The sequence below is a fragment of the Rhodnius prolixus genome, unplaced genomic scaffold (genome assembly GCF_049639745.1).
Source record: "Rhodnius prolixus isolate KJV_2025 unplaced genomic scaffold, Rpr scaffold_10, whole genome shotgun sequence".
Lineage (NCBI taxonomy): Eukaryota > Metazoa > Arthropoda > Insecta > Hemiptera > Reduviidae > Rhodnius > Rhodnius prolixus.
In genome coordinates this window covers 6,837,911-6,863,031 of record NW_027411615.1, presented here as the reverse complement: position 1 = coordinate 6,863,031, position 25,121 = coordinate 6,837,911, and the positions used below count along the sequence as shown (strand labels likewise).

General features: G+C 34.6%; 1 protein-coding gene and 1 long non-coding RNA gene across 5 annotated transcripts in view; one reads left to right on the top strand and one right to left on the bottom strand.

Moving 5' to 3' along the window:
• The window catches only part of LOC141457025 (uncharacterized), a 203,032-nt gene extending 194,212 nt beyond the window's left edge, over positions 1 to 8,820 (bottom strand). Inside the window, exons 1-2 of the long non-coding RNA XR_012460168.1 lie at positions 8,725 to 8,820; positions 7,524 to 7,591 (exon numbers count right to left, since the gene is read on the bottom strand). This is a non-coding gene — a long non-coding RNA (uncharacterized lncRNA). The remainder of the gene's footprint in view (positions 1 to 7,523; positions 7,592 to 8,724) is intronic.
• Positions 1 to 25,121, top strand: part of LOC141457024 (Krueppel-like factor 6) — a 268,145-nt gene that overhangs the window by 165,773 nt on the left and 77,251 nt on the right. For all 4 annotated transcript variants that reach the window (XR_012460167.1, XM_074133508.1, XM_074133507.1 and 1 more), the window contains exon 4: positions 1,034 to 1,148. Coding sequence is in view for 3 of the 4 variants with exons in the window: in XM_074133508.1 (XP_073989609.1) it covers positions 1,034 to 1,148 (115 nt within the window). In the remaining variant the exon portion in view is untranslated. The remainder of the gene's footprint in view (positions 1 to 1,033; positions 1,149 to 25,121) is intronic.

The window sequence follows — 25,121 nt, the reverse complement described above, 5'->3', positions numbered from 1 at the left end:
AAACTTAAACGAACATCGTAGCTTCTCCGAGTCAAAAGTTATACTAATTGCAAATCTCGATACGCAGCAAAATGATCTCAAAATGGCGGCGCTTCCCCCTCATTCGCACACGATGCGTCACAGTCCTCGCTTATCGTAATGAATTTTTTGATCCTTTAGCTATCCAGTGGTCTAATTTAATTTTGGATGTAGACGATAGATTCGAAACTATAATGCCAAACTGTATCCCCCGATTTTGTTATCATTAGGTTTTTTGGATTGCCTCCATATGATAGCAAATTTAAAGACGTATTCACGTCAAAAAATCAACATATTTTACGCTTTTGAAAAAGTGTACGTTTTTCTATCGAGACAAAATTTAGATTTAGTATTTCCCAACTCATTCAAACGAAAATATTCAAGCGAATAGAAAGAATAGAGAACAAGTTTTTCCTTACGTCTATTGCGTTGTTTGAAATTGGAAAAATAGCGGCACTTAGTGACGGTAATTAATAAAAGTAAAAGACGAAGGCAATTATGTGGTATTACAGATCAAAGTAAAAAACTCCGCTGAGAATCGCTGGCTGCTAGAACTCTGGATCTTGCTACGTCTATCCGAGGGTCTGGAATGTAGTTAATGATTTAATAGCTAGAAATCGATGCAATAAAGTGACATTTCTATCATTTCATCATCATATATAAGAGTAATATGTTATAAATATAATCCATATTGATTAGATGAGTTGTTAATTTTTGTGTTAATTTCTAAAACTGTAATCACACCTCGATTGAACTATTTTACAAGTCCAGTAATACCAACTGACTATTGTGACCAACAAAATGTCGTGGGATACAAGCATGACTTTTTTTTTAAATATACGAATTCAAACAGGTGAGCCGGATGTTATTTAATACATAATTAATTCCCTTCTCACTCAGATAAAAAACAAATATTTAGCCATAAAATTAGCAACAAATCTTTTACTTGTATTTATTAAAAATAAATTCATTTATAAACCAGAAAATAATTTCTGTTTTTAATTTTATGTTACAGGCTTCCGGTCCTCCGGTACAAATGGAACCGGTAGACCTGAGCATGAAAACCACTTCAGTACCTGGATTATTACCTATAGCCAAGTTCATCTCAAAACCTACCGCCCAAAATGCCGGTAAGTGCCAAATTTGCGATATAAATGTCATTTATATTTATTTAAAACGTATTGATTTAGACATACAATTTTCAATCATATTTTTGGTCATTTATTTAAAAAAAAATATATGTATATGTATTATAAATAATTGGTATTTTTAAATTAAATATGAAAGTGTTAATAATTTGCTGCAAAACATATGAAGTTGATCTATGGGACGCCGGAAAGTAGAAGAATAAAAGAAAGGGCCTCGTTTACGCTAGCTGGCTGATCATGATGGCGGCGAGGACAGAAATAAGTAGAAGAAGCATTTGAGGAAGTCGAGGTTCTTAAAATCTTGGTAAGGGAAGCGATTAGCAAAGAGGTTAGCGGAGATCCTAGGTTCCCAATCTAGCTGCCTGATTTTCGATCTTCCGGCCAAATGCAGCTCACTCCCAGTTATTGTTAACGAGAGAACATTGTCCGAAGGTAGTGGCAAATGACTAACGCTGCCAATCGCTTCAGATCTTGACGCGTCCTTGATTTAAAAATAATAATGATTAATGTCAGATGCCAAAGATCAAAACCGTCGATGTGTCAAAGAAAAAAGAAATCACGTATTAAAAATACCAAAAAATGTATCCTTTTTCTTTAAAAGATAGAATTTCCAAATTTTCTTTTAAATATCTAGGGCATATCCTCCTTTATAAGTGTCATTTTTGGTAACAACACAGAGTCAATCGTTTTCGGGAGAAACGTTACTAAAAAACAGGCAAAAAAACAGCATTTTCGGAAATTTTGGTTCTTGTTCTTTGACATTGTGGTTATTAAGGACATAATCACTTAAAAAGCTTAGAAATAAATAATTAAAAATTAGATTCTTTGGAAAACCTTCAACTAAAAGGTTATAAGCTTAGATTTAAGCACTTAGAATGCGAAGTTGAAAGAAAATCAATTTGCAAATTTTCAGAAAAATCACAGAAAAGAACGGAAGTAAAAGTGATAAATCGTTGCAATTCGGATTTTGATTAAATCCATAATTGTCAGTTAACACGCCTATTTATCAAAGCAGCAGGCTATCAAGTAGAGCTTTTGTTTGCAATTACCATAAATAAGTTTTTAAGCAAAAATACTGTTACAAATGAATACCCATTTCCAAAAAAAAAAATCACAATTGCATTATTAATACACTAAACCTACAGAAACTACGAGTATATGATGCACTTTCTTCTACGCGATAATAATAGTTTTAAGAATTACAAGCAATAAATTCTACACAAACCTATCATATTTCCCGTCTTATGTGAAGCACGTAATGGTTTTTATTAAACGTAAGTTAAAAAGGGTAAACTTGCTCAAGAAACTGCATTGTAATACATCTTAATTAAAAAATACTAAATAATTTAAAACAGTGTACAACAACCTGCAATTAATGCAAATATAAACGGCATATTTATGCAGATAATAAAGCTTAAGACTTATTTTGTTAAAAACGTCTTTTATAGAATAATAAATAAGTGTATTTCATTATTTATTACAATTTTATATACATTAAAAGTAAGACAAACGTTTTTTCTTTATTTTTTATGATCCTAGCCGTTAACGGTGGCTTCCGCTATGCGAGCTTGGCCTCGCGCTACAATAGTACCCTTTCTATTATGAACCATCTGTTCTGAAGATCATCTAATATCATTAGAGTTTGATAAGAGCAAGGAAGAGCACTAAAGACTGGAGGATGCAATCGTAATCGTAAAGCAATCCAAAGCAAAATCCTGTAGGATGCAATGAAAAGCCATCGATAAAGATTTTTAATTTCATTTTTAATTTAATTCTCATTAAAATTATCAACTTCCGTGCTATCTATTATTTCCATAATGTCCAGAAATGCAAGGAAGAATGTCGATCGAAAGAACCACGATTCACTAGTTCGCAGATGATTTCTAGGAGTTCCGGCTCAGTAAAATATGAACGTCTTGATCCAATTAAGGAAAAGTAAGTTTTTGCAAGGCCTTATATTGGTAGAAAATTATTTTTGATGTAATATAATGAGTAGGAGGGGTAAACAAGCCAAATGGCCCAATGTCATCGTGTCCCGCTAAGAAATCGTTGTAACATCCTCTGGTTATCCGTGAAGAACAAGCCGAATGTTTACAAACCAGTCCTAATACCTCCTGAAAACCGTCTCCGTCAGGCTAAACACCCAATAAAGAGGAACTCACAGCTGCCATTTCCTCTGAAGAGCAGAATACCAGAGACCCAGCAGACTCATAGATCTCCTGAGCCTTAAGTGACTAGCTAGTAGACCCACTTATAACTCTTAGAGCTGTCCAGCAATGTTTTCTTAAGAGTGAGCAACTCGTTTTTCATTGGCTAGAAGTATGCCGCCCAGGACTCTTGAAGTTGCTACCAATCCAGTCAACTTCAAAACTGATTCGTACATAGAGGATATATATATTGGGAAAAACTGTTTTAATCGGACTAAATTGTTGATTCCTAAATTGAGGTTGTGTTAGTGTTCGCAAAAATTTTTTATGTTTAATTTGTTTCATGAAATGAAATAACCTTTTCTTTATTAATATCCCATTTGCAAGTCTTGAAAGAAAAACGTGGAGCGTCAAGATACAAGTGGCATTGGAGTATAGCCACAATACAAATAACATTTAAAAGCCAGGTAAGTAAATGCAAATTTGTGTAACCTATCCAAGAATTAAACCATTTTATTAAAACCTTTTTAGTTAAGTGGTAAACAACAACTTAAGGGGCTCCATTTTATGTATTAGAAAGAATGAATGAATACATTAATGATACAAAAAACTTTTCACAATGTAATTAAAACTGAATGCAAATTATATTCAACTATGGTGATATTCACCTGACTTATTATCTAAGTATTACTTCATTAGAGGAGCTTAAGTATAATGAGCTTAAGTATACAGCATGATTATTATGCAAGAGGTTCATGGAGGAAGGTAAGCGATGATTGTCCTCATCGTTATCTCTCTCTCTGTAGAAGTCTCAGGGCTCTAGTTTCCCAGCAACCGAACGTTTATTATTTTATCTTCTTTAGCATTGTTTTGCTTCTAATTAATCCGCACTAAATTTGATATTTTTTTATACTATTTTTTAGACCAATAATTCTGGTAATCACATTTTAATGTTGAATTTCTATAATTTAAAAATGAGTTATACATTTAATTCTCAGTAATACTCTAATAGGTGATAAGTCTATTGCCCGAAACCCAACTTGGGATTTTTCTGTGAAGGAATGTTGATATTTATGATAAGTCAAGTCATATAAAAATGGTAAATATAAAATGCTTAATGACTAAAGACAAAGAAAACCACCAAATCTCACACATACAATATAAAATATAATTTATAGCGGTCGGAGGGGGTTAAAAGGAAGTAATTAAATCATAAAAAGAATTATTACATGGTTGGGTGTATCGCGAGTTTTTTTTGAAAAAGCCCACAGAGCAGCAGGTGTGTTGGTGGGCCACCTTCCACTAGCGGCCCAACAAATGAAATAAATAAAAAAAGAAATCTAAACGTCGGCATCTTCTTATCTTTTTAGTTTAAAAAAAATGAACAATGGAGTGTGTGTGTGTGTGTGTGTGTGTGTGTCTGTGTGTGATTCCAGAAGCTAGCTTTGGCGGTAAGTGGGGCCCTAATGTGGCTGCGACACGCCCTAGTAATTTGCTTACGACACGCCTGTATTATATATATATAAATGTTGGAGTGTGTATTTATTATATATTGTATACTCAACTAATAACTTAACTAGGCAAGGCCGTGAATTTTTTTTAAAACTAACAGCTGTTTCTCCAATGATTAACAACTACTGCATAAACTGATTAGTATGCGAGAGTTCCTCCATTATAGACAAAAGAAAAAAATTTAAAAATAATATTTGAACATAAATTACTCGATTATTAAAATTCATTCTTTAATTATTTGTTAAGATCTTATCAATCTTAACTCATTTTTATTTATTTGACGTGCTAAATATAAGTTTCACTTTTGGCTTCAGACCAAACAGAAAGAGAGACAGAAAAATTCGAATTCTCTTCACCAAACTGATTAACCAACTACCTCTGATAATGGATGGAAATCCGAAACAAGTCAGGAATGCAATAAACATGCGTTCTAAGATAGATAAAAAACGGAAGATGTCCAATTGTACTCGTAGACCTAATCACATTTACAAAACTTTATAGTGTTGGTAAGAGACAAACATGATTCAAATATTGGAATTTTGTAGAGAATTTATGATTTAGAAGGCCTTCGATCGTGTTTGGCATCCTGGATTACTGTTCAAACTAAAAAAGCATCTACCCTCAACATGCTACCTCATTCTGCGCTCCTATCTTTCAGATAGATTCTTTCAAGTCAGCACTGGCTCAGCAATCTCTTATTTCTCCACAGTATAGGCGGGAGTGCCGCAGGGGAGTATACTTGGCCCCGTTCTCTACACAGTAGACACATCAGACATACCTGTACAACCCTCTACACTACTCTGTACATAATATGCAGACGATACAGCCGTACTAGCCACAAGTACACATCCTCTACATCATCTTCATATAAGGTGACTACTTCATACAAGTTACAGACGCACTTACATAAAATAGAATCCTGGGCCAAGAAGTGGTGGATTAAAATGAACCCACAGAAATGCCACAGCATGCCACGTTTACTCTCCTGCGGAGCTCCTGTCCACCTGTCCTCTTCAACAGCAATCCTCTTCCTTGTACAAATCTGGTGCGCTACCTTGGGGCTCTTTATAGACAGACAATTCACGTGGAACCCACACACTAGACTTAAAAGACAAAGCAATGACAGAACGAGCGAAACAGCTTTACAGACTACTTGGACGACGCTCCAAATTGCCCATAGAACTCGAAACGTTTAATACCACAATACTATCCTCAAACCCATTTGGGCTTAACGGACTAGAGCTGTGGGGTTCAGTCAAACCTACATACATACGGACTGTACCAGACATTTCAATCAAAACTACTCCGACAGATAGGTGACGCTCCTTTCTACGGTGACTAACCTCACTCTTCACAACAACCTCAACATTCCCTTCATAGACCAACTCGCTAAGACTAAATACCAAAAATTCCACACTGCTCTCTCTACTAGCTCTAATCCTCTTGTACTGTCTCTCGCTTCCTCTGACATCCCTAACACTCCTCGCCTACTGAATCGCCAGTGGCCCCGCGACTTCCTTGTAATCTGAAGGCCTAAACGCCATTACTCTCCTACATCTCCTCTCTCCTACTCATATTCTCCTCTTCATATTCCCCTCTCTCATATAGAGAGTGCTCCTCCTGCTCTTCCCGCACCAGTTCATCTCATTCACCTCCTATTTACTTATTGTATATATTTATACAGATTGTAAATTACAAAACAAAAACAAAAAAAAGATTTAGAAGTTTCGAAATCGTAGTAAGGCAAAGTCGTGTGAATTTTCGCATCATAATTTGTAATTCGAAGTATTATTGAAGGTAGACTGAGCCTTCTTTTACTAGATCGATTACAACATCTACTCTTAGCAGAAACTAAAAAGTTCAAATTGAAAATAAACTTACTACATATTGAGTAGTGCTTTCTATTTTGTTTGGGGCATACTGTTAGAACCTAATTGAACATTTACAAGAGATTATTCTAAATAGAATGGTTTCGAAAATATCATTTGTGAAATTATCCAATAGATTTTCTTTTATGAAGGAATGAAAAATCTACACAGAAAAGAATATTATATACAAAATTATAGACATATCAGGAAACACTGAATTTTATAGCTTAAGACAAAAAATAACCAGAGAAATTCTTGGTGTTAAGTTTACAGGATGTATTTATAAGAAAAAGGCAATACCCATTGTTGACTGTTGTGTAGAAGTTAGGTTTCTATAATTGAATTTTCTTTGAACTCAGTAGTGGGGGGTGATATTTCAAGTTGCGAGGCAACAAAGCATTCTTATTTAACGTTTGTGTTGAGTACTGGTGTCTTTTAGCATTCTATTCATAGTAATGTGTTTCCTTTTATGGTTTTTATAATTAAGTGGTCATATTGTTGGGCTTCAACTATCAATTTTGAATAGATTTGGAGAAAACTAGTCAACTTAACAATAATTTACTAATCATACAACTTAAAGCTATCAATGAAGAAAACTACAAAATGTAAACCATATATAGGGTATGTTTTTGCAAATTATTAAACATATCACTTTAGTTAACGTCACCATAATGATTTCTCATGATGAATCATTTGTTCATGAAACATCAACTAGTAGTTTCTATTGATTTCTGACAGTTTCTTGTCTTGTGCAGAAAAGTTAGCTTTTCTTCTTGCGAAACAAACTGATTATATAACAAGTTATAGTATGCAGTTTATAGAATGCTTACCACAGTCAACACATTGCTGGAAATAGATTTCAGCTTCTTACTGGAACATCCTCACCCCGCACTGGACACTGAAATAAGAAATAAATGTCCTAAATTGTTAAAGAATCTATTACTTTTGATATGGGAAGAAGCATTCCAGAAACCATTGCTTAGTCAGGTGTTAAAGACTAATATAGTTGAACTCAAAACCAGGGTATGTATTAAAAAGAAATTTTGATTTCAGCAGTTTCTTTTCCATTAATTAACCTCCTTATTTTCTGCTTTCTTTCAGAAAAACTCTATAATTCATAACCTAAAACTTAAGACACTAAATTGAGATTTCAGATTTTATAACATGCTTAAGTTGTTACATGAGATTTTCCTCTGAAAATAACTATCTTACTCAATTTATAAAGAAAATCTGGCCATCATCATGAAACTCGTACTAACAATCAAGCTTTTATAATCAATAATCAAAGCCAAATAATAAAAAGAGATTTACTTTAATGGTCATAAACGACAATAAAATTGTCCAAATGTCAGGTACGTTTGATGCTTTCTAATTGGTATGCATGAACGCTATCTTATACCTTCAAATATGGCTAAATCCTTACATTGAATACAAAACATCCATTTCAATATCCTTTTTTCTTATCATAAATTTAATGACTCTCATAAAGTACTTTGATTTATTGAAGTATAGATGTAGGGCATCAAAGAACAGTTCGTATTTAGGTACTTACTATTTTTAATAGTGTATTAAAAACGGTATAATAGTTTCTAATCATTCAAAATTCATTACACTAAATTATTATAATAATATCCAGTCAATGAATCCAGTTTAAAATAAATTTTAGAAATTGTTGAAATTCAGCCATTGATACTAGTGACGTCATTTTCAAGCAACATTTCAAATATAATATTTAAATAGTAATTCAGCTAAACTTTTCCAAATTTAATAAAGGTTCGATTATTCTTGAATCAATTTATAAATTATAACTTAATTTTTTGTTGTAAATGTGAAAATATGCCCTTGAAATTAATATTAAATCTGAACCTATACCATTTACGCCATTTTGGCTTTGAGAAATCAGAAGCCAAATTTGTAAATGAATTTTCAAAAGAAATAAAACAAATATAGCAACAACTTATAGCAAGTTTTCTTTTACATGAAATAGTCTTTTAATTTAATTATAATTTTTTGTATGTATCATTAACTTACCATTTATAATAATTATGCAAATTAAATCTGCACTAGTTCTTACGTCATCACAAGCTATAAACAGGGCTAGCTTCACTTGTAATGGGGCAATTTACACCGGCCATGCTGATCAGCAGTTTGTATTAACTTGCAATTCTTAAAAGTTGATCTTTATTTTTAGAAAATTAGTGTTTGAATGGTCATTTTTAATAAATATTTATTAATTTTTCATAAAAATTAATATTTGTCATGAACAGTTTTAAAAATTAAATATATATTCTTTTCATTCGAGATAGAGGTATGGCCCGCCTAAAATGTAAGAGCATCGTTCACAACTTTATGCATATCATTATGGCGGATAAGTGGAGTTTTAGTGTGGTGCTGTTTTATTCAAAAAGCAATTTGTTACTTAAGATTAAACTAATATTGAAATTTAAATCTATTACTAGTGAAAAGAAGTTAGTTTTCGAAAACTTTCGTTCGAATTCTTAGAGGTTGTTCTTTTTTAAGGAGACTTCTTTGAGTGATGGAAGGCTGTAGAGTTTTCTGAAATAGATGCCATTAAACTAAGGAAAAGATGCCTTATGGAAAAAAACTCACACCGTGAAAGTTTCTGAAGGCTAAAAGAAAAAGGATACGGAACGGATTTTGTCTAAAACATTAGAGGTACAATTCATTATTATCTTTAAACTAGTGACTGAATTAAGTTGTTTTACTTTCTAAGTGAGCTGATAAATCCAACTGAAGTAATTATGTATTTCATAAAATAATTGTTCTAATCCCAGTTTAAAACTGATCTGAAGTGTAAAAGATTTTATGATTCAGTATTAGTTCTTAGGAACATAATTTTAATCATAGTGTGTTGTGTGACTTTCTATTAAAGAGAAAAATCATGAAAGAAAAATAATTAAGTGCAATAAATTAGGTTGTAATTGGAGCTTATCTTGATCATTTTTTGTTTTCTATAAATAATGAAATAGAGAGCAAAACTTAAGACCAAAACTGGTCTACATTCCCTTGAAGAGGTAGAGGCGTGGTCTAATTTAATTGCAAGTATGGCACTCATTTAATTTAATATAATTGGCACATTATATTACATTTTATGATGTTTATTGTGGCACTGAAAGTTATCATGTTTCTCATTTGAAATTTATATAGCTGTTTTTACTTGTTTTATCCCTCTTTAAAAAGAAGCTATTGTAATTGGGCTGATTTTCTTTAAATATTCATTGGAAGTAACTATTTTAATGTCCTCTGAAAACAAAAAACGTTTTTACCCAACGTTATTCATAGCATTTAGCGATCCTGAATTCTCTAGAATTCTTCGTTCAGTACAACAATCGTACTTTCCAGATTCCCTACAGAGCAAAAGTTTTAAAATCTGCTGAATTGATGTAGATCGGTCATTCCGCCGAAACTACCCAGCTTCGCCACTGTACAACAGATTTTTCCACTTACCCAAAATGACATTATGTTTGAAGCTACGCTTTAAATACAAGCCCATGGTTTACAATATATTTTTATGACGCCATTTACAAGTATTTTTACAGCTTCTATTATTCTAACTTAGGACCCTAAGATTTTACTTGCAACAATGTGCTCATATGGCTTTTTGAATGTTCTCAGTAAATAACTCCACAGCTGCTCAGGAAGTGTTGAGCAGTAATAGATGAATGAATCCTAAGTGTTTGTGCCAGAATAATAAGTAGTGCAAGTGGCACAAAAAGGTCGGGAACCTCTGTCCTAGATAAAACTGTCTTTAAAACCTAGTAGTTTTCAGAGTCAGTTTTTTGGATCGTTAAAGTGAATGAGTCCTTTATCTATATATTCAGACAGATGTTATTCGCTTAAAATAAAAACAGGGAAAAAAGTAAATGCGCATAATATGTAGAAAACAGAAAACCAACTGAAGCTAAGAGGTTATCAACCTTATTGCATCTATTTGAATTAAAGATACATAAATCTAATTTGTTTTCAATAACTGCTCTCCATTCTTTATTTTTTATTTTCGTCTTATTCACTTACCAGCTTTGTCTTTATTTATCTCTTTATTTTTCAAATTCATTCATCTTTCTCTTTTAACATGTCGTTAAGAGCAGACAGAGCTCTTAGTGTTTTGTCTTCTCGATTTATGGTTTTAGATTTATCTTTAATGAATAATCTATTACTGATTGTGTGTCAAAGATGATAGCAATATTTTTTTGAATATCTTATGTGGTATAATTTTCTAATAATACTTAATTTATTGGTCTATTCAATTATTGGTTGTATAAATGGATGGAAGCGTATGGCTCCTCCTTCATCTGTAACTATCCCTATTACAAGTGCTTATTGTTCAGGTCGGAGACTCTTAACAGGTATTTCAGTTATGAAGTTTTTGCTCTTATTATGATTTGTTTCATAGATGTACAGTTATTGTTAATCAGATTTGCAATAATTAAAGTATTGATTTTGATGAAATTGACTAGCCTGATATAGGTTTACATTTTAATGATAACATTGTTTAAGCACAAGGACTAGATTTCTGAAAGCTTATTTACAGAGATGGTTTTGCTTCATAGTTCCACTTGAATATCTTTTTTAAAATTATATTTTGTTTAATTAGGATTAACTACTGTTCCGATTTAATGGGATGTTTATGACTCTAAAAGCTGTCAAAATACCTGACCCTTTATTTTATTTAATAATTTATTGACAAAGAAATCTTAGTAGTTCTTTTGGTGATCTGTTTTATCAGAAGTTAGCGCTTCGATGAGGTGGCACTGCGATCTGTCCTTCAATGTTGTAAGTTGCGTTTTTAATAAATCACCGCAAAACAAATTTGGAATGTTTACCTCCTAACATCTCTTGTTTACACCTGGACTGTCAGCTCTTAACGAATCTGATGCTCTAATCAGTTCTCGAAGCTTACCTAGAACCTATATAAATGACCCATATCTAATATAATAGATATTTATCAATTTTATAAACAATTTTTATATTTTTGTTAACATCAATCACTTTACTAAGTGATATTGCAGATTAAGTTAATGTTAGGGCAGGTTTGGTGTGTGGTTATCATTGCGTACTTGTAAGTAGATCTCCACTTTAAGTTTTGCTATTTTTTTTTTAGAAAGAATTGATAGCGAATTATGTACATCTAGTTTGCCGCTAAGCCCCGTCTGTAAAAATGAGCAAAGCAGCTTATTTTGTAATCTTCCTAGATTTCTTTCTTTGTACAATAATACTACTTTCTTTAATTTTATTTAAAGTAAAAGAAATTTAATACAAATAAATAAGAAATAATATATTAAAATAAATGCGGCGAACAAAGCTATGCTAAAAAGTAGAATATATCGTTCTGTTACACAGTGTGCACAGTGGTGGTGCATAGGACTAATTACAGCTGTCAGATATCTTGACATGCTGCACTTAACGTTTATGGTCACACGCGCGCTTTAAAAAAATAAAAGTGAATATTACATATGTGCAGCTCATTCAGCAGCCACCAGAGAGAGGGAGGCGCACTTCTTCCTGTTTCTCTTCTTAACGCAATTACAAATAACTCTGTACTTCATTGAACATATAAAAAAAAACTTATTTTATTAAAAAAAGTAAAGGAATGGAAACTACTTACATACTAATTGTAACGATAAACTATATGTATACATGCAACTGAAGAGGGGTGGATTGATTACTTGATCACTGAATTTATTAGTTGAAAGTAGTTACTTGCTAATTAAAAAACAAGTTCAAAGTATGCTTTTTTTTATTGAAATTTGCTTTCTATTTTTCAATAAAGGGGCATAATTTTGTTTTTATGATAAATAAATTGACGTGCGTTCATATTTATTAATATTTTTATGAAAGGCTTATTAATAAATCATCACCTAATCAATCGGATTTTTTCATGACTTTTTTATGGAATCGAATAGGTAATTTGTAGTTTTAAACTTGATTAGAATTTTAATAAAGCAACTTTAAACTCTCCTTCTTCTCCTTCTTGATGATGATGAAAGGGAGGAGGAGCGCTTGCTGTGCCAAGGCTGCTGGCATCTCTTCTAATCATTGGCATCGTCTCTCTATCTTCAAATTCTGAAGATGGATTCGGCCTATTGTTTCTAGTATCAATTTCTGGTAAGTTAAACACAAGTAGTTGTCCAATAAGTAATAGATTAGCGATTCATTACTGTTACATGTACTCAATAATTCTTTCGTGTCACACCTAATTGATAGATTACTTTGCTTTCTTCCACTATACTTTTCCTCGTCTAAGGCATCTTTGATGTGAATTTCACTATTGTATGCGACTGGGACGTACCACTTCCTTGAAGAGTGAGTGTAATATTTAAATCATTCTTAGCGTTTTGTCTGTAACTGAGAACAAAGTCCTCGATCTCACCTCTCTGTCTGCCATACTGATACTGGACTCATTGATTTGTGGCTTGTTTTACTTAGTTGCACGTCCAATTCCTTATAAAGGTTTCCGTCTTTAGAGGAGTCTGTGGGGTTCCAAAATTATTGACTTAGCAAAGTTTAGGAATGGTTAAAACCTACAATTCTAGAACGTGACCTAATATTTTTCTCTCTTCCTCGTAAGGGGAAATGAATTAGCCACTTCTTCAAGGTACTTGGCGTCCCTGCGGGAATCCCAGCCTAACAACTTGAACATGAGCAACATATACTGTTACACCCAAATACATTTACACAGTACACATAGGGTTATAGTCTGTACAAGAAGGGGCTTATTAGCTCGGAACATTTAGAATAGAATAGAATAGAAAAGAAATTTATTATTCTGGGACAATTGTCCCCTAAGAATAAAAACAGGTACAATTAGAGGCCTTAATAGTTTGGCCTGTGATTAAACAGAAACTATAAATAAGTATTTACAAAAAGTGAAAATAAAAATAACAGCAGAAATTAAGGAAATAAATTCAAACAATTAGAATTTCGGAGGAAGCTGAATAGAAAGGAGATAACTGAATAGAAGGGATTTAAAGATAGAAAGGGTAGGAGCATGGCGGACACATGATGGCAAGGAGTTCCAGAGAGAGGTAGCACGTATTAGGAAGGATGTGTCAAAGGATGAGGTACGGTGAGAGGGAATATAGAGATCAGATGAGCGAGATCTAGTGTTACGGGAATGGATGGAGGATTTAAACTTAAGTAGTTGGAAAAATATAGGATATTTGTGCAGATTGTGTCAGGATGAGGAGGAAACGGCCTCTCACTTGTTGTTCGATTGCGCTATGAAACCTTTGGAACTTTGAGACCAAAGGAGATATTGTAGCGCAAAAAGAACTAGTAGGGAAAGTCCTCCACCTCTTTAGGAGGGGAGGTTTCGTCTACTAGATCCAATAAAGGGGAAGGCACAATAAGCCTCTAGTGGCTGCACAGATTCTTGGCTTGTGACCAGCAAAATAAAGCTTTTAAATAATAAGTATACAAGAATACATTCTCTGAAATTAAACTAATGATAATTTGCTAAACTGTGAATATTGTAGCTAGCGGGTTGCAAACCAGAGTCTACTTTTACTTACGTATTAGTTTACCTAAATTTGAATTTGGTTTAATCATCAATATTATAACTGGTAAATCTTTGATTTCCTTCCGTTGACTCATACTGATTTTTTAGGTTTTAACCAATCAATTTCCTTCTTTACCTTCCCTTTTGTAATCACCTTTTTCCTTTTACTCACTACTGCCTGACGAGCATGCTTCCTGTTGTGGTTTAACAAGCTTTCCCCCCCTCTCTCTGTGACTTCCTTTTTAAATCAGTAACCACTTTTTCTTGGAGTTCTTTCTAAATCATTAATAAATTATTTTTGTAGTAAAATCCGTTTTAACATATTTTTCTGTGGTTTAGCATTATCATTTTCCTATTAAATCGTCAAAGGCATAAAGTGTACATTAAAACGAAAGAAGTTAATGGCTAAACAATAAAATTTGATGAGTAATTAATTTCTAATGATCTGTGAACGTCAGAACCACTCTAAGGGTAGAGGCTGCAATTAAGAGCTCGAGGAGGGACCTTTTCCCTAGGCCTTGTAGACCAAACGAGCTCCAAATATTTTAAAGCTTCCATCATCCAACATGGAGGACTTTGTGTCAAATAATGATTGATATATAGAATGCTCCCCCCACCATTATTCCTCATACAAAAGAACTTTGGTCTTTCAAAGACATTCAGGTGCCAAGCTAAGCTGGCATGCCCAATCATTACACAGATCCACATGTACCTCGTATTGTCTGATTTATTATAAAATTGAAGAATTCCTGATACCTCGTGCAAAGCCTCACCTATTCTCTCAGCTTCCACTTCCTGATAAACTAGACTCTGTAAAATTTCGGGATAACTAAAGCATATTTGAAAAGATCATCCGAAAAGGTCTTTTCAGAGTTCATCTGGTTTTTCATCAGATGGGGGGTACCATTTTCTGAAAGTGAACTTGTAACATCAATATTAAAAGCCACCTCCACGTGGAGCACAAGTTCGCTAAATAGATCTACCTTAATCAATCTTAATTAAGACGGTTTTCTAATTAGAATTGAGGAACAGTTATGCCATAACTATTTATGTATAATAGTTGATAACAATATCTAAAGTGCTGCTAAGAGTAGATAGCCCCAGGGACAATTAGAAGAGCCCCCCTGAAGGTTAGATTGTGTGTAGTGTGCTATGTGATTTGTTCATCGCGCGAATTCGCTATTAACACTCAAGGACGCCGAGTACTTATCTCTAATAACACACATCTACGTTAAGCTTTCGTGCCTTGCATATTGTGTGCAGTTCCTGCATGCCCCCCATGCATGTTTGGATGTTCGTCCTGTTTAATAAACGTAAGCTCCATTCAGTCCCCATATTCTTCTGGTTAAAACTATTGTTTGTATATTTTAGAGCTAGAACAGGTGCAATTTTTATTTATTTTTGTCATTGTTTAAGGGCCAATAAAAAGTGCAAAGTAGCACAAAATTAAGAAATTTGAAATTGACTCACAAACATCTTTCTCTCAGGCGCCACGGTAGCCGAGCGGGTTAAGAGGCGAGACATGCAAAGCTAATATGCATTGTGGTACTGGGTTCGATCCCCGGTCTTGGCCTTGGATTTTATTTAATGGTTAAATGAGAAAATAGTAAAGTACGTTTGCTAGTCGCCTCCGTCCACGACACCTAGTAAATGGTAGTTGGACGTTAAGCCCCGCCTGAAAAAATAGGCGATTACTTTACTCTTTTTTTTTACATCTTTCTCTCCTCAAAATTTTCTTCAAGCAGTAATTTTTACTTTAGTTCATTTCAAGATAGAGGTTCCAATTACCTCAGCTCAGTTCTGGGAGTCGAAGGCATGCGGAGTATATGGGTAACTAGGAATGAACAAGTTTGACCGAAAAGGTGTCAGTAAATCTCTCGCAGGACCCGACAAACTTCTACTGCTTGCTTAATACTGTGACGAAACCAGTCTTGGATCTGCAGAGAATTTGAGAATTGAGGGAATCTGGGTGCTTAGCCAGTTGACCCCTTCAACTGTCTCCACTATCTCTGGCTCCAGCAATGTACTGAAGAAAAATGGGTAATATTGGATAATCTGCAAACATTTATCGTTAGAATTGTTCCTAAATGTGTGGAAATATCTCTTGGGAGCCATTTTGTTTACAATTACGGGGACGCTAATCTAGAATAACACCGGTGGCGTCACTAAAGACGTAGTGTGAAAAGGAAGGGGTCTCATTCAGTCATTTTTCTGTCGATTCATTTTGTCGTTGATCGTTAAATACTCAAATATACACTGTCCATTTTCTGGAAACCTTAGGGCTTCGAGCAGGGGTATCAAACTGGCGGCGCCTGAGGTAATTTCTTGTGACCCACGCTGTACTGAAATAAAATGAAATTAGAAAAAATTTTTATGAAGGAAATAGCGCTTAGGGGGGGGAGATCGAGGCCAAATATCGTACACACAATTTCCAGTTTCCGTTTACTACTGAAGACCGAGTATACACTTGGCCCAGAGCCTTTCCTGGGGGGGAGCCTGTGGCCTGGTGTAAACGCGCTGACTTAGTTCCAGCGACGTTTGGAAGCCATAAGTCTGCCACTCTCAGTGGAATTCCAGAATGATCCAGTTTTTTTAAAAGAGGAAGTAGAAATTGCTAAAATAGATTTTTATTTAGGTAAGAAATATCCAAAAATGTTTGCTGTTATTTTTGGAGTAAGTTTTGTGTGAGCAACTATTTCCATTTTTTAAATTAAATATAGATCAAGATTGACTGGATAAACATCTATCTGCCTTAATGAAGATTGTCTGTTCTCAGTCTCTCAATCCAGATATCAGAAAAATTTGTAAATAAGTTGTGGCCCACGTGAATCTTGCCTGTTGCACCAGGTGGCTTAGAAGAGCATTTGGTACTTTACCTGTAAAAAGCAGAAATAGCAAACATGACTCGATTGCAAATACCTCCCTCCATTGTCCAAGTGTTTGCAATTAGAATCTCAATAATTTTTATTTTAATATCATGTTTCCTTAAACAGTTTTTGGGTTTGTTGGTAAATATGTAAAAACATTGCCTGATAGCGGTGACATGTATGACACAGCCTAATTATAATGCACACTTTGGTGACCATGCGGCCAATCACGTTCCAGCCTTGACCCAATCATCTCTTCCCTTGTATTTTATATGACACGACCTTCTTTACCTTCTTCGTTCGCTTGTCACACCGTCTGGGCAAACATCCAATCTTGTAATCTATGACTTTGTCTTCCCCAGCTCATCTTCGCATACTATAGTGAGTTAAATGCTTTAATGAATTCATTTCATTTTATTGTTTCGCTCCATTTTAATACAAAAAAAAGTTTATAATTGTTGGAGGTTATGTTGTTAAAAAGGTTATGTTATCTTAACGTCATAACAAAATGTAATTTTTTCTGAGAAGGCTGATTAGCAGTGAATGGCCACCAAATTAGAAAAATCCTGTAAAATGTTCAGTCTGTGAATAAATTCACATAAATAAAAGATATTAATAAATATAAATTATGTAAAGTCATACATAATATTTACTAAAAATGAAATATGGTATTAAAATAATGAATTTGTAAAGACGTAAATATTAATATGCAGTTGTATATACTAACTTGAACATGAAACGTGGCTAAAGAAATGAAATAAAGCGAGACCAGTAGTTGGAATTACTCGTAATATGGTGCGGAGAGAATTTTATGGTGCCATTTCAATCCAAAATTCTTTAAATCTACAAAACTCTGGTTGAATCACTTAGACGACTACGAATCCTCACGGTTTTTCAAACTGCGGAAATCTGAATTTATTTTATATCTAAATAGGAGTATGTAATTATTTCTATCGCTACAGTTACGAGGGTCGTTTGAAAAGTCCGTGCAAAGTCAGAGAGATAGCACCACTGGCGCGTATCGAGGTTATGTTTAGTTAGTGGCATCTCTTGGAAGAACACACACCAAGTTTCAGCCAGATAGGTCTATTTCTTTGTGTTTGGCATTAGTTTGAATCGAGGAAGTCGAGTGATTTTCAAAAAATGGACGAAAAAGAATTTCGTGTGTTGATTAAACACTACTTTATGAAAGGCAAAACGCCTCAGGAGACTAAAGAGAAGCTTGATAAACATTATGGTGACTCTGCACCTTCGATTAGAACAGTTTATAAGTGGTTTCAAAATTTTCGGAGTGGCCATATGGACACAAGTGACGCTGAACGTTCTGGACGCCCTGTTGAGGTTACTACTCCAGAAATCATTGATAAAATCCATGATATGGTGATGGATGACAGAAGAGTGAAGGTGCGTGAGATTGCTAGTGCTGTGGGCATCTCGAATGAACGGGTACATAATATTTTGCATCAACATTTGGACATGACAAAGCTATCCGCAAGATGGGTGCCGCGATTGCTCACGCTTGACCAAAAACGAAATCGTGTGAAGTGTTGCAAGGATGGTTTGCAGCTGTTCCAAAAGAATCCGCAGGACTTTAAACGTCGTTTCGTCACTGTGGATAAAACATGGATACATCACTACACTCCTGAGACCAAAGAACAATCTAAACAATGGGTTACCAAGGGGGAATCTGCGCCAAAAAAGGCGAAGACCGTTCCTTCGGCCGGAAAGATTATGGCGACTGTCTTTTGGGATTCGCAAGGAATAATCCTCATCGACTATCTGGAAAAGGGTAAAACTATTACAGGTGCATATTATTCATCGTTATTGGACCGTTTGAAAACCGAGCTGCAAGAAAAACGCCCACGATTGGCCCACAAAAAAGGCCTTTTCTATCACGACAATGCACCAGCTCACACCTCAGCAGTTGTGGTCGCAAAATTAATGGAAATAGGGTTCCAACTCGTTTCACATCCCCTCTATTCTCCAGACTTGGCTCCCTCGGACTACTATTTGTTCCCCAATATGAAGAAATGGCTGGCGGGAAAAAAAATTTATTCAAACGAGGAGGTGATTGCAGTAACGAATGGCTATTTTTCAGACTTGGACAAATCCTATTATTCGGAAGGGATCAACAAACTAGAGCAGCGAAAGGACGAAGTGTATAAGCCTAAAAGGAGACTATGTTGAAAAATAATAAAGGTTTACCCCAAAAAATTAAGTAATTTTTATTTTTGCACGGACTTTTCAAACGACCCTCGTACATTTACCCGAAATAAAACCCTCATGAAGAAGTCTACCGCCAACATTACGTACATATTGTAGATCTATAACCTATAGACCTAGAGTTTGCCTACAGGTTCAGTCTGTTCTTGTTGAAAGGATAGCATATGTTTCATAAATATTGTTGATTATTTGTTAGAGCAGTGGGCATCGAGATAAAGGAGATGTCACTGGCAAAAGGTATATTGGAACTTCTCATTGGCAAGTCTCTGAACGTCCCTGGTTTTTTGTTTTTATGATTCCTGAGGAGTCGGCAGAATTACGTTCCAGTACTGTTGGAGGACACCCAAGATCATCTCCCCCACAAGTTGAGTGGAGCATACGTTGTGTAGTCGTTGAAACTTCAATTTAATCAATGTTATTATCTTTGATTTTATTCTTGGTAGCCACGCATGTTTATTGTATCCCTGACCGGTTTAGTACTTTCATCCATTATCAGAGGTAGTTAATTAGTTTGGGGTAGAGATTTCGATCTCACTTCTGTTATCGTCTCGCACAACACTTGTTGACACTTGCTTAAATTTATAAGTTATTGCTTTTTTTTTTAACGCAGTGAGTTAAGTTACATCTCGCCACGCAAAACCCAAATTGCTGCACCCACGGAAAAACCTCTGAAGGCCGTAAGTTTATAGTAGGATTGTTGAAGATTTATGTATGTATGTTTATAATGTTGGGCTAGGATACCCGCAGAAATAGTGGCTCTAGCCCACACTTCCCATATTGGTTTTCTTTTCATAGAGTTTCAGATCATTTTTTTTTTTTCAAATTTTGCGCGAACTTAACTCAAAAGAGTTTCAAGATAATGCTAAAATTTTTCTTCGGCTAGTTTTGAATTATATATTAGAGATAGTAGTTAAGGATAGTTTAATAAAAATAAGCAAAAAAATAACTGGCAATGTAGTTAGGAGTTGAATTATCATTTCATAAAAAACTAGTAGCAAGTTATTACATGGCCTTGAATTTATGTATTCTCATACGTAGAGGTTGTGCATAGTTAGTTGTAAAAATTACTATTCTATTCAGCTGTTTTAAAATGTAGGTAGGTAACAGCATGGTTATCTGATAGGCGATTTTACATCCCCTCTCACCTTTCAGCAACATGTGTACATATTAATCATTGAAAAAGTAATAAATGTTTAATATGAAAACAATCACAAAATGGTTTAATTTTTTAAAACAAGTTGTATTTATAATTAATTCGTATCTTTAAAAAAGAAAAAAGGCTATGACGTATAGAAGAGAAAAAACTGGAACGGTTAAAAACGATTTAATCGTCGTCCTTAAGAATCTGACAGTTCGATTATCGTTGTTAATACTTTCAATTAGTTTTTACTTAATAACTAACTTGGTTAATTTTAAAATTACCCTATTACAAACTACCCATGAAAGCTAATTGTTACGTGTTGTTAATTTAATTTAGAGGGAAAAAAAATATATTTAGTGAACACTGGCAAGACTGTTTTCTCTAATGAAGGTTTCCTTTAATCTTGGGTTTTTATTTTACTCAATGTGAATAAATTTCACCGCAATAAAAGGATTGTATCCAGAAGTGTGGTACGTGTCCATGATTAAAGATTTACTTGTGGCTAACAAGAGTCAAATACGAAATACTCGTATCTCTCGTACATTGGGCAAACGACTGATACAGAATCTGCACTAAGGCTCAAAACGACAAGAATTTAAATAATTATCACTTATTAGTATTTAATACTTACACTTAAATGTTATATTCCAATTGCTTATGTCTAAAACAAATTAAAAATTGCTTACATTCATCAAAAACTTCACTTTTGTGACCACGCCAACGAAAATTATGCATTTTTACTAAAGAAACCGACGATTTTGCATCTTCTCATTCATACAGTCAGACTAAGCAACACTATATGCATTGCAAATTTTCACAGATTACCAAAAAATGTTCAGAATTGTGCGGTTTTCCGAGATTTTCGACTATACTACAAATCAGTTTCACGAATCAATCCCCAAATATAGTAGTCGCCCATCATGTTTTCGTTATACGAGTATTGTCCTTGGTAACGGCATTTAATAATGTCCTGGTGAAAGCGCTCGCCTTGCTCCTCTGAATATGCTCTCTCTTTGAACTTATCAAGATGAGCATTAAGGATATGGATTTTGATTGACATCCTGCAGCCCATTGCATCACCCATCAGAGTCTGAACCAGTTGTTCATAGTTTTCATCTTTATGATTGCCTAGGAAGCCGCGAACCACTGCGACAAAACTGTTCCAAGCTGCTCTCTTCTTCCTATTCAGCTTCTTGGTAAATTCACTGCACTCTATGATCTTGATTTGTGGTCCGACGAAGATACCAGCTTTGATCTTTGCTTCAGACAGCTTAGTTAAAAGATCTTGGAGATAATTGAAAGCTCTCGACGCCTTATCTAGAGCTTTGACAAATTGTTTTATGAGCCACATCTTGATGTGTAGTGGTGGCATCAGCACCTTGCGTGGGTCCACCTTCCCACAGTGAAATCTGTCCGCTGAGGCCAGTCCCGCCTGTGGTAGTGCGCTTCAGTATCCCGGCTGTCCCAAAGGCAAATAAAGCCAGGATACTTAGTAAAACCACCTTGAAGGCCCATCAGGAATGACACCATTTTGAAATCTCCGATAACTTCCCAGTTAATTAGATCCTGTCTCTCCGTCTCTCAGTAAGGGCTATAGTGGCCCTATATAACTGTAGTTACACAGCTACCTACAATTCTGTACAGTCCCAGAAAGTTCTAGATAATTCTGGACAGTTCTAGAAACTTCTTGATAGTTCTCATAATTCCAGAAACTTCTTAAGTATGTTATCTTGAAATATTGCGAATATCCTTAAAAATAGATCTTTTTTTTTTTTTTTTCTTTTATTGTGCTACAATCATTGTACTATACGTAGCAATGATACAATAGAGAAATAAATGATAAGTAACGAGTGGAGAAGTTACCCAGTGGTAACACTCCCAAATATTGGATGGTTAGTCACTCTCTTCACTGGAGAGGAGATCACTAGGCCACTGTCTTTTAAGACGTCTTGTCCGGGATGTCAGGAAGAGTTCTAGAAGAAAGATTTTTAGCTAGAGGATTTGTATGAGATTGCAGGTTGAAGTGGAGTTTTCTCTACCTTGTTTTAGCAACTTGGGTGACAAAAGGAATGTTAAGGTCAGTGTGTATAGCCCAGGTTGGAGACATAAAAAGGAGCGTGTACAATAGTTGGGAGTATTTTAGATTGTAGAGATTGAATCCTTTGGAGATTGGAGCGTTTGGTTGAACCCCACAGCTCTATTCCATATGCCCAGATGGGTTTCAAAATAGATGTATAAATCAGTCTTTTGTTGTCCAGAGAGAGTTTTGATCTATCGTCTAAGAGTCTTTTAAGTAGTCGTTTAGTTCTGTACTTTTAAGTCTAGTGTGGGGGTAAAAATAGATCAATTTCAAAATATCATTGTGCTGACCACAAAAGCAAAGTTTTACAGGGAATAATAGCTTTTTTCTATTCATTTAAGGCACAAACAATCAGGGAAACACACTTAATAACTTGGAACAAAAAAGTTTTTGAAAATTGTTACAAAGTGTTATCACTTGGATTTGAAGCAACCCAATAGTTATTTTTGTAGAACAATTTTACCAATGTTCTAAACAATTCATAGTGTCTTAACATTCCGTTCGTTCAAGATTTAATCTCTTCCTAACTGGTCCATTCTAACTCTCAGTAATCCATCAGCTCATCATCTCTTAACCCTTTCTGACCACCTACTTTATGCCTTCGAGGCGATTTTCTTGGCGAGCAGGTCACTAAAAAGTAGCATCATCACTAGAAAATGAATCTTTTCAAGTTTACTATTTGCTTGTTATTGGAACTTTAATGTTGTAACTTTGAAACTGTTAGACGACTGGCCAATAAATTCACGGTATATTCATGCGTGTACTTGTGTGTAAATATTCATATATACTATAGACTGTAAAAAAAATGAAAAACCTAAGACCTACATTTAGAATAATAAAACAATAGTTTAGAAAGCAGTAGAAAAAAAATGTTTTTAGTTTGTGTAGTAGAGGCGAGTGACCTTCTCCTCCCAGTTTTGTGCTCATCCTTGCTAATTTAACGCCACACTCTGTGTGTGTCGCAATCATAACTACATTACACACCACGGGCAGGCGGTGGCCTTAAACACGTGGAATTCTCCTTCAGAATATCTGTGGCCTTCCTCTGCCAAGAGTACACTCAATGATTTCATTTTTTCTTAGTTTAGTAACAAAAAAAAAAAAAAGTTTCTTGTAATATTGAACTTCTAAAAGCTCGCTTAATCGCCAGACATCGAACTCTAAGGCTGAACTGAAAGCCATTCAGACTGCCCTAGAAGTGTTTGAATATAGCTGTCTAGAATTACCTCTAGACTGTGCAGACCCGCAAACTGCAAGCAATATTCTCTCCGTTCTCTCGCTAGCCAGAAAAGATTCGAGTGGTGCATTTCTTTATTGGATTATAACTGCATAACTGCATTCATGTTTAAACTTGTTTTCAAATCAAGAACACTCCACCCCAATTACAAATGTATTTGTAAAAATCTTCTCAGTGTTTAAAGATGTTCAACATTTACAGGAATTAATTCTTTTAGAAAGAACCAATTAATTGCTATCTGTATTTAAAGTTAATAACAATGTGTGTTAGGATATTAAAAAAAAAAAGACATCCTTATTACAACTACTTAAAAATATTATTAGTTGGCCAAACTGAAATTAAACTAAGTGTTAGCAATTTCCGGACAATTAACTGCACTCTTTATAATTATGAAACACTTCATTGAAACACTCCTAAGGCTTTTTTTTTTTAGATGAATGCAAAAATTCAATTGATGTATGCAAATTAATGGTTGAGACCGAATAATTGCTAACTTTGAATTTCATTAGGTTATGTTTGATTCGATTAGAATATTAGATGTGCATTTTCAAATAATAAAAAGGTAAAATAAATAAAACCTTTTTGAATGATCTTTGCGATTCTTTAACATTCCCAAACAGGACGATTTTTTTGGTAAGTTTTGGCTGAAAGGCACCCTATGAAGCTTCCAAATTTATGAAATCATCCAGTTCACTAAGTGATGATCCAGCTACATAGGGATGATTAAATAATTGAAATGAAGATCATTTATTTGTTGGATTTTGATAAGGTTTAGGTTTCATTCTAGGCACGCCCGTCAGTTTTATGTTCACAACATTGAATGAACAGTATAACAGAAAGATGTCTTAGTTTAGCCATGCGATTGTGGATGTTCCTAATTTCGGATTATGGAGGGCGTTGAGGGTGATTCAATGGGCATTGGTTTTAAAGTGTCTGTGATTTGTTCGGCACTAACTCAAAACCCAAAGTGGGCAGTCCTATGCAGAGAGTGATTTTTAGAGTAGAGGTCTTGTTGTGCCGTACAGCGAAGGGTGTTTAAATGGTGTGTAATTATTGATGAGTGGGTATAATCGAGTAAAAAACTAGTTTCTTCAATTTAGTGTTGCTTTTTTTACTCCTGGAGGTTGCAAATGAGTCTAGGATAGCCAAGAGAAGGCGCATACTCGTCCTTTTGCTAAGACTGAAAAGCAAGTGACCGTCTCAGGCTTAAGGGATTTCCGTCAATTGGGGACTTCTGGGTTCTGCCAACATAACTGATAGTTTACCTCGACTTTCAGGTCATGAAAGTGGATTAGACGGTTTTTATGTCTTCTATTGTCTAATTACTGGCTTTAAAGGTCTGTCCAGTGACTACCTCTATT